We start from the raw sequence: 10,712 nt of genomic DNA, 5'->3' as shown, positions 1-10,712 counted from the left end.
GCCCCCGAGTTTCCGGTCGTAGGAAGAGCCTGCGGGGCAACGGAGACGGCACTGCGCCTGCGCAGCAAGGGCGTGCGGGGCATCGGAGACGGCAACGCGTCTGCGCAGGAGGGGAGTGCGGGGCAACGGAAACGGCAGTGCGCCTGCGCAGGAGAGGAGTGCGGGGCAACGGAAACGGCGCCAAGCAGAGAGTGGGCCCAAGGCGGCGGATCCCCCCTTCACAGCGGCACCCGAGCAGCAGCAGCAGCAGCGTCTCCCACACATTCCGTTCAGGTAGGTGAGGCCTGGAACTGCCCTTTCACACCGGGGTCGGCGGCTACCGCCGTCCCTCCAGACTGACTAACTAACTGACTGGAAATGAGTGAGCCCGGGCTCCGGCCTAAACCCAACACGTTTCTCACGGTCACACTTTGAGTCCTCAGCTGGGCCTTCACCCGGGGGCGGGTGGGGTGGGCAGTCACTGTTTATAACCCGGCCTTTAACTCCGTTCCCAGTCTGTGGGTGAAATGTGTGACTGATTCACCCTGTTGCCCAGCTCTAGTAGCTGCCCTCATTGCCTCACATTTTCCAGCCTTCTCTCACTCTCCCATTTTCCACTCCCAACTACCCTGAGTGTGGCTGCTCCTTAGTTTACATTTTCCTGCTGCGTCTGCCCACATGCAGCCAGGGTTGTTGGAGTTCGCAGATGAAGCAGGGCCGTTTGATTGCATCATTCTAAAAGTGAAGTCCCAGGGGATGAAAGGCGGCTGCTCCACTCACCTCAATAATAGTAATAATAATAATAATAATGTTGGACTCGAAGCGTTAACTCTGTTTCTCTCCCCACGGAAGCTCCCAGGTTTTTCCAGCACTTTTTCTGTTTTTATTTCAGATTTCCAACATCTGCAATGGTTTTTTCCCCCCTTTTTTTTATCTCAACCCCACCTCCCCATGTCTTAATTTCATTCAGTGGTCAGGGAGCATCCATCCTTTTTTTTCCGGCCAGCTCTGTCGGTTTAAAACTAGACTAAGTTTGGCCTAAATTTCCAGTTTTTTTTTTTGTCAGACCCGAGCTTTGGGAATGAGGACATTTTGTGGAGATTTTCATGTTTTGTCTTGAATAGAATGAAGGATTTAAGCAAGGGGGTGGGGGGGGCGTGGTGGTTGTGTTAGTAAATAGAGTTTTCTCACTGCTGGCTGGTTTTCAATTTTCTGATTATCTGTGGACAGTGTGGATTGTTTATTTGTGTGATCTCCTCACCTGTACTTTTTTCCCCATAAGTCATTTAACCTGAAAATTAGTGATGCTAGTGAGGATTTGCTGGTGAAATATATTCCATTTGAAGCCAGAAGTATACCATGAGGTGCATATATGCCACAAAAAAGAGGCAGACTGGCTATCAATCTAAACTCAGAGATAAAAACAAAAAACTGCGGATGCTGGAAATCCAAAACAAAAACAGAAATACCTGGAAAAACTCAGCAGGTCTGGCAGCATTGGCAGAAAAGAGCACAGTTGATGTCTTGAGTCCTCATGACCCCTCAACAGAATCATGAGGACTCGAGACATCAACTGTGCGCTTCTCCGCCGATGCTGCCAGACCTGCTGAGTTTTTCCAGGATTTCTGTTTCTGTTTTTGTATCAATCTAAACTGTTGTTGGCTGACTGCTCATCGGGATTTTTAATTGGAATTTATTGAGAAACCTGAAGCCACATTCATTGCATTACATCAATGTGCATTCTGTAGTCCTGGTCCCATGGCTACATTGTAATTTCTCACATGGATTCAGCATTGGAATAACTACACAAACATAAACTTCTCATGATGGAGAGCTTCTACTAACCAATGTCACCACATTTTCTTGGGTACTTTATATACCAGGGAATTTAATGGCAATGGAACTGCGCACTCGTAGTTGTGGCAATGTTGCCAATTTTCTATTTTTGCTAGATTTCCTGCAGTGTTTGTAAGGTTCACGTAGTAACAGCAAACTGCTTTGCTCGCTTGTTTGGTCAAGCCGAGAGCTCAGCCTTGTATGACTAAAAACTGTGGACCTCATGGAAGTGCAACTGGTGGTAGCATCTTTGATACAAGTGACATTTTACTGTCAAGAGTACTCTGCCTCATTGTCTCCATGGCAGCATCAGTGCTGGACCTGTTGTGCTACAAGCATTATTTTTAGCACATTTGCCTCTGGGCCAGAAAGCTTTGGGCTCATGCCCCACTATTGTCCAGAGCATAAGATCTAGGTTGACACTTCACTGCAGTACTGAGAGAAGAGTGCATTGTCAGCTGTTATCTTTTGCGTGAGAAGTTAGGTTTGAGATACTGGGACCATTTCCCTTGGCACAGAGAAGACGAAGAGGAGAAGGTTTAAAATTATGAAGGGTTTTGAGACAAGTAAGTAGGAAAAGACTGTATTTTCTAGTTGTGGGTCAGTGTAAGGAGGAGGGGGTTAATTTAAAACAGTTAGGAGAGTTAGAATAAAGTTTCAGGAACATGCAGTGCTTTGTGATAGGGGGCAGCCGAAGCAGAGGCCATTGCATCTTTTAATGGAAGAGAGAAATGTTTGCGATAAATAAGAGTAATGGGATTAGTTTTCAGTTGTTCTAGCAACAAGTTGGATCAGCCATTTCACCAAAATGCCTCCCCTTGTATTGTAAACTCCTGAGGTTCTATGTACCTACTGACCTTTCCAATATCAAGGTAATTTCACTTTTAGAAAGAAAGCATCAGCTAGCACAAACCAGAATATTTTAGCTTCAGTCCCATTTGTGCAAAGTCAGCTGACCTCAGCACTATGAAAGAAACACAAAACAAAACACATCAGATGTCAATTGCCTTCCATTGACGTGTCTGGAAAATAAATGCATCCATGGACAATTGGCAATAACAGGATCTGCCCGGCTGTAACGTCCCCTGTTGTCAGTTTCAAAGAATGGTTAATTTGGTTAATCAGAAGGTGGCCATGAAACTCTTATTAATGGGAGGTAAACAGACAAAAAAGCTGTAAAGCTACGTTTCTTCTAGTTAACGATCATTTGCAAAAATTATATTTCAGACACACAATTGGTTGCTGGTTGACTAGCAAAATGCTAGTTAATTGACAGTGCTATGTGCATTTTGTTATGCATGTTCACAACTAAAATGCAGATAATCTGTAAATTATTCCAACAGCCCAAAGCAGCATTCCTTATCCTTCCAGCAGAACCAACAAAAGCTGTAACCAAAGAGAATCAAGATCAATTTTTAAACCTTGCATATTTAACCAATTTGTTGAAATGCTGCTTGCTGCCACTAAAATGATAGCAAGTGAACTGCAAAAATGCACAAATTAAGCAAGAATTTTGGTAACCTGGAAATCATCTGTGAGAGGTTCCAATCCTGTTTACCCAAGTGAATAATTGACACAAATTATTTACTGCTTCCTCAATACAAAATCCCTAGTGTGCATATTTTACAAACCGGGATTATGGATAATGTCGAACAGGGAAAGACCCTCTGGTCTATCTGTTCTAGACTGTCCCGCTGTGTCACAATGTAAACACTATTGAGAGTAATTCGAAAATCTGTTTTTGGCAGGAATTTTTGGGAGAGTTCCCTGCTCTTCCTCAAATAGTGCCATAGAATATTTTACATCCATCTTGACAGGCAAACATGGTTTCACTTCTCATTAATCATAGTTTGCTATCATTTAACATCAGTCTGGTCAGTCTATGCTTCACATTTTCAGTTATTTTAATGCCCTTTTCATAGAAGGGTCCCCAAAACTCTACACTGTACTCTAACTGATGTAACAATTCCCTTATACTCTGTTAATAAATCCCAAATTCTTTTTAAATGGTTTTGTATACATGCATCAAACTTTCAAATGATTATTATCACGCTCCTTGTTTTTCTGCATTAGTTGGCAATTATAAGAGGCAGCAATTGCTGATGCCAAAGGTCATCACTGTTAGTTTCCTGGCCCATGTTAGTGAAGAATATTTTTTCATTTCAAGCAACTGCTTTCTAATGTTATTTTTTTACAAGTTTTTGGGGATTGAGAAAATAACCAAGAACTGCTGAAGTAGATTGATAACTTACCTGACCAGTAGGGCATATTCTACCAAGGTTTCTGCTAAATGTTGAACATCTTTGTCATTGCATTTCTTGTTTTTCAGTGTAAGATACAAGCACTCTCCCCAAGCATTGATAAAGAATGAAGCTTGATGGTGAATGTCAGAAGCCTACCAGCCATTCACACACTATGCATTTGGCAGGGACCCTGAATAAAGATCAGGACTGAGAACCTGAGCTGGTTTTCCCCTCACAGGCCCAAACTCGCTAACATGAACAGGAATTTGCCCCTTGAGCATGTTTCACCATTCATTGAGATAATGGCTGACCTGTGACATAATTCCATATACCTGCCTTTGCCTGATTTCCCTTAGTTTTTTGTTAACCAAAGATGTTATCAATCTAAGGTTTAGAATTAACAATTGATCGAACACTAGTTGCCATTTGCAGAAGGATGTTCCAAACTCCCGCTGCTTTTTGTATGTGTAAATCTTTCCTAATTTCACTCCTGAAAAGCCTGGCTCTAATTTTTCGATTATGTCCCTTAGTCCTAGATTCCCCAGCCAGCAGAGGTGGGGTATGTTGGGGGAAACTTTCTGCTCCCTTAATATCTTGACAAATTGTAGAATGCCATCTGCTGCTATGCTTGGATTAGTGAATGGGTCAAGTATCTGCCTGGTTTGTTTGGCTCACCTTCATACTGGATGAACTCATTGACCTTTAGGGGAGTGGGAAGCCATGATATTAAATATGCACTGTACACCTTTCCAAAAGATGAATATAAAATGGTTCTAAATATCAAGGAGTGGTTCAGCATTCATTAAAGCTGCAAACAAGCAGAATTTAGTTGCTGCAATCATTGAAATGTTCTTGTTTTGTGCTTTCATAAGTTGCCTCAACAGTCAAACACACTGCAAAAGAAGCAGATTCTCTGGAAGCAAAACACTTTGTTGCCCTGATCTTCTGTAATCTAGAATGTATTAATCTAGAATATCTTTTTATCCTTGTGTTGGATTCCTTTGAAGCTCCCAGGCTGAAATGCTATCATTTCAAACTGTATGGTGGCTGTCAAGAGGCATTTTCACTGTCAATGTCACTTTGTGTTCCAGTCATATGCAATAATTTTGTAGAATCCCCTTTAACATACTGTCCATCTCTCGTTGTCTCTTCTTCCCCCAATCATTTTTTAGGATCCTGTTAGTTCTGCACATGATTCAGCAGTCTAGTCCAGGAATAATAAATTGTGTGATCTTTCTGGTGTCTTTTGATATACCACAATATCATTTGATTTCTTTCGCCTGTTTCAGAATGCCAGCTCTTAATTGTCGGTTTTACCAACACAAATTTCCGGAGGTGGAAGATGTGGTGATGGTAAATGTCCGCTCCATTGCAGAGATGGGTGCCTATGTCAGCCTCCTAGAATATAACAACATTGAAGGCATGATTCTACTCAGTGAGCTTTCAAGGAGACGTATCCGATCAATCAACAAACTGATTCGCATTGGCAGAAATGAATGTGTAGTTGTAATCCGAGTCGACAAAGAGAAAGGTGATGTACTTTGTGTTAACTGGCAGCTGTGTTCTTCAGATCCAAATTTTAAAGTTTCTGCTTGCTGTCTGGATGAGGATAATCGGGCCCTCTTTAGCGGCTCAAGCTTTTGGTTCATTGCTCATCTCTGATTCAGTGGTAGTGCTCTTGCTTCTGAGTCAGTCGACCCGCTGGTAGGCTTGAGCACAAAATCTAGGCTGACACTTCAGTGCTGCACTGGCTTTTGGACCCCATCTGCTCTCTAGAGTAGATGTAACAAATCTCATAACATTATTGAAGAAGAACAGGTGAGATCTTCCTGACACATTTATCCCTTAGCAATAACAAAAACAGTTCATTGTCTTTATTATGGGATCTTCAGTGGCTACTGTGTTCACCAAAACTTCAAAAGAAATTCATTGTCTGTTAAGTGTCTTGGGGTAGCCCAATGAGAAAAGTTCTAGATAAATGCGAGTTCTTTACTTAATGTCAGCTTCCTAAGTTTTCAACAGGCTAGTAAACTTATAAAATATGACTGGACCTTTTTTCTTTGTTAATCAAATTCCAAAAACAGAATTGAATTTAGATTTATTTTTTGTGAGTTATATACAGATGGCCTGTGAGAACTACAGGTTATAGCTATTTGTTTTATTTGCCCAGGTGGGGAATTTAACATTTTAACCTTTTAGCCATTGTCATCAAAAACTCCGTTCCCAAACCACTGCATGAAGTCAAACCTGAGCTTTAGCAACCTTGCCATCCTTTTCAACTTTGAGATGAACTTCCAACCATGCATGTGCAGACTTACCCAGTTCCATAACATCACCTGTCTCCAGCCCTGCTTCAAATCTGCTGCTGAAACCTTCAACCATGCATCTAATGCCTCTACACTTAACTGTCCCAGTGCTTTCCAGGTTGGCCCCCCTGACCTAACTCTCACCAAGTTCCATTCACCTGTCACCTCTGTGCTTGCTAATCTATGTTGACTCCCAGTCTGGTAACACCAGAATATCTTTTTTCAATTCTCATCCTTATTTTCATATATCCCACCTCCACGGCCACTCCCTAGCTGTGTAACTCCTCTGGGCCTGCAACTCTCCCAAGAACTCTGCGCTTGTCCAATTCTGACCTCTTGCCCATCCCACATTTTAATTGCTCTTAATTGTGATGTACTGGCTACGATTTTGCAAAATTCCTTAGATTCAGGAACAGTGCCATTAGATTGGAAGTTGGCGGATGTTACACTGCTTTTCAAGAAAGGACGGAGAGAAAACAGTGAACTATGAGCCAGCTAGCTTTACACCAGTTATTGATAGAATTAAGGAAGTCTTAACAGCGCACTTAGAATAGCATAGTATGATTAGAAAAGTCAACATGTTTTTACTAAAGGAAAACCCTATTTGACAAATTTATTAGAGTTTTTTGAGGATGTAATTAATATAGTAGATAAAGAGGAACCAGTAGATGTAGTATACCTGGATTTCCAAAAGGTATTCGATAAAGTGCCAGTCAAAAGGGTAGTAGGCAAGATAAGGGCTCATGGAGTTGGGGGTATTATATTAGCATGAATAGAGGATTGGTTAATGGATAGAAAGCAGAGAATGGGCATAAATGGGGCATTTTCAAGTTGGCAGGCAATGGATAATGACATGTCACAAGGATCACTGCTATTTACAATCTATATTAATGACTTGGATGAAGGGACAGAGAGTAATGTATCAAAGTTTACTGATATCAAGCTAGGTGAGGAGGACACAGGTTGCAAAGAGATATAGGCAGGTTAAAAGTGAGAGGGCAACAAGATGGCAAATGGAGTATAATGTGGGGAACCGTGAAGTTATTCACTTTGGTTGTAAGAGTAGAAAAGCAAAATATTGTTTAAAAGGCGTGAAACTTGTAATTGTTGATGTTTAAAGAGACTTGGGTGTGCTCGTACAAGGAACACAAAGTTAGCATGAAGTTGCAGCAAGCAGTTAGGAAAGCAAATAGCATGTGGCCTTTATTGCAAGGGTATAGGAGTACAAGAATAGCGAAGTCTTTCTACAGTTGTGTACATAGTTTTGGTGAGTGTCTATCTGGAATAGTGTGTGCAGTTTTGGTCTCCACATTTAAGAAAGGATATACTTGCCTTGGAGGCAGTACAGCAAAGGTTACATAATCTCATTGAAAACTACAAAATTCTGAAGGGGCTCAATAGGGGTAGACGCTGAGAGATTGTTTCTGCTGGCCAGAGAATCTGAAACACGGGCACGATCTCAAGATATGGGGTTGATCACTTAAGACTGAAATGAAGAGAAATTACTTCATTCAGAGGGTTGTGAATCTTTGGAATTCTCTACCCCAGAGGGTTGTAGATGCTCCATCATTGAAAACATTTAAGGAATCAAGGGATATGAGAAGCACTTGGGGAAAATGGAATTGAAGCCCAAGGTCAGTCATGATCATGTTGAATGGCGAAGCAGGCTTGATGTGGCATGTGGCCTACTCCTCCTATTTTTTATGTTCTTGTGGCCATGTCTTCGGTTGCCTAGACGTTAGGCACTATAATTCCCTCCCTAAACCTTTATGGCTCTCTAGATCTCTTTCCCTAATATCATCTTTTGTGGCTTGGTGTCAAATTTTGTTTGATAGTATTCCTGTGAAGTGCCTTTGGATATTTTGCCACATTAAAGGTGTCCTCTGAATGCAAGTTGTTGACGTTGTAGAGAGCCCTAACTATTGCTGCAGTTTTAGTGATCAATTCAGTTGATGCTTGCATGAAATGTAGGATTATCCTGAGCCATCTGACATTGACTTCTGAAACATGATGGGAGCCTGGTCTTATTTTCATAAAACTCACTGGATAGCTTTCAACATAATGAAATGTTTAAGATTGCCTGTTCCTGGCTAAATAAGTGTTCATTGTGGTTGATTGATTTGTTCCTGTCTTGTTTGATCCAGGTTACATTGATTTGTCTAAGCGCAGAGTTTCACAAGAAGAAACTATAAAATGTGAAGACAAGTTCACCAAGTCCAAGACTGTAAGTGTATTTTTTTCATGCGAATATAATACATTGTATGAAGGCGTTTGGTGTTGTAGTGATGGGCTGTACAGCACCAACAACTGACAATTCAGTATCGTTACCTACTGTATAATCAGACGTATAGATTTTGCCTTTGCCAGCAAGCCTGTGGCATCACATGAACTGCTGATACCAACACATGACTTTATATATAATCTTTTGTGGACCTGTGCCACGACTTCATGTTGCCTTTGCTCATGTGACAGCTGAGAGAGGGAGCTTGCTATGTAGGTTTACTACCAGTCTCTCTAGCATGACTTGTTCCTACACACCACCACATAAAATAATAAAAAATTGAAGTGCGTTACAAGTGTTTGCATTTAAACATCAAGTGACTTAATTTCTATTTCACAATGTTGCACTTAAAATTGCTTCACAAGTTTGTCATGTTTGCTCCTTTTCAACAGGTGTACAGCATTTTGCGACATGTGGCAGAGGTGCTTGAATACACTAAAGATGAACAGCTGGATAGCCTGTTTCAGAGAACAGCCTGGGTCTTCGATGAGAAGTACAAAAGGCCTGGATATGGAGCTTACGATGCATTTAAACATGCAGTTTCGTAAGAATTAATTTATTTTCTACTTCATTGAGGGTGGAGGTTTTGGAGAAGTTCCTCATATACTGAATTTATATTACAGAACCCATTTAATTGTCATTGATTTCAATTTAGCCGAGTTCTTTTGCTGTCACACCTATCCCTTGTATACTCGGCAACAGCATGTACCTGTACGCAGAGCGTTTAAGGGCACCAGTCTGAACCCCTACCAAGGGGTTTCCTGGCATCTGTTTATTATGGATTGGCATTGTAAACCCTCTTCTAAAGTAAATGGGGTATCATGTGGCTCTTCCATGAGCACAAAAAAATAATGGCAGAAGCACATTTCCTATAAGCAGTTGTGTTTCAGAAATCTAATCCAGCTGTGAACCCATCTGAAGCAGCTTGGTTACCACTTGATGGCAGCAGTGCCAAGCTTTACTGAGAATGCTGATATTAAATTAGAGATTTTGAATATAAGTTTCCCCCCTTCCCTTCACTTGCAGACATTAACTCATTTAATACATGCCAGCAACACCTTGCATTGGTAGATGTTGGTCAAAAAATGAGTTGAAAGTACATTTTAAAGAAAAACTGAGCATTTGACAGAGGTAGTCTCTGGTACCTCCAGCTGGTCATTCCTGTGAGAACCTTGGCAACGTCTGTCAGAGCCAACTCAGTCATTTTTTTAAACTGTATCTATCGATGGGTTTTTGATAAGTGCTTTTTGCAGTGTGTATTTTATCAATTTACAAATTTGAGTTTTTAATGCTGAGTATTGAAATTTTTCATCAACGCTAGATCTGAAATTATACCCTTATTTCAACTTTTCTATGTTGTCCATTCCGCCTGGTCTGATTATGTAGAATTTTGAATTGAGTTGTTTTGTCTTTAATATTCAGATTCAGATTTTAAAAAATGATATTCAACTCCATCCTTGGCTTAAAATTTAAGAGTATGGCAAACCAACATTAATGAGCAATGCTAATAAAACATGAGTAAATGGATATAACATACAGGTCAACCATGAATCCATGATATCATTGAATTGTGGAACAGGCATAAATGGTTGATTTCTGTTCCTTCATTGGGCTTTTTACTTGATATTTATTTGTGTAGAAACACACTCAGGGAGGCTTCTTAGTCAAACAAAACGGACTTGATTTACACAAGAGCTTCTGTGGCTGCTTGTATCTAGCCAGCCCCTCATACAATCATTTCCTAGGATACTCCTTCCCTAGAATTTATTCCTCTGCGCTACTTACACATTGGTTGAAACAAATCACGTGAACCCTACTCAGTTGAACTGATCTTAAAGTGACAGTCATCACAATTTGTTACTTGGGTACATAGGAAATTTATAGCACAAAAGGAGCCTATTTGATCTTTTCTGTGTTGTGCCAGTGTGTTTAAGTTGATTAAGAACAGTGGTAATCAGTAGGATCTCAGCTTGTTAAATGGAATCTTGTATGCAAAATGACTTGAGTTTGCTTACGTAAGACCACTCTGCATTTAAAAGTCAATGTGAAGCACTTGAAAACGTCATG

At 40.8% G+C, this 10,712-nt stretch overlaps 1 protein-coding gene across 2 annotated transcripts in view; it reads left to right on the top strand.

Annotated features, from left to right (window-relative positions):
• Window positions 1-115: 115 nt before the first annotated feature.
• Window positions 116-10,712, top strand: part of LOC121292415 (eukaryotic translation initiation factor 2 subunit 1) — a 30,778-nt gene continuing 20,181 nt past the window's right edge. The window contains exons 1-4 of one of the 2 annotated variants that reach the window (XM_041214283.1): window positions 116-273; window positions 5,348-5,589; window positions 8,509-8,588; window positions 9,038-9,189. In XM_041214283.1, coding sequence (XP_041070217.1) covers window positions 5,349-5,589; window positions 8,509-8,588; window positions 9,038-9,189 — 473 coding nt within the window. In that variant the 5' untranslated portion in view covers window positions 116-273; window position 5,348. Of the gene's footprint in view, window positions 274-4,177; window positions 4,196-5,347; window positions 5,590-8,508; window positions 8,589-9,037; window positions 9,190-10,712 lie in introns of those variants that run through there. The other variant, XM_041214284.1, reaches the window with a different exon arrangement.

The sequence above is a fragment of the Carcharodon carcharias genome, chromosome 20 (assembly GCF_017639515.1).
Source record: "Carcharodon carcharias isolate sCarCar2 chromosome 20, sCarCar2.pri, whole genome shotgun sequence".
Taxonomy (NCBI): Eukaryota; Metazoa; Chordata; class Chondrichthyes; order Lamniformes; family Lamnidae; genus Carcharodon; species Carcharodon carcharias.
This window is presented reverse-complemented; position numbering and strand designations above follow the sequence as displayed.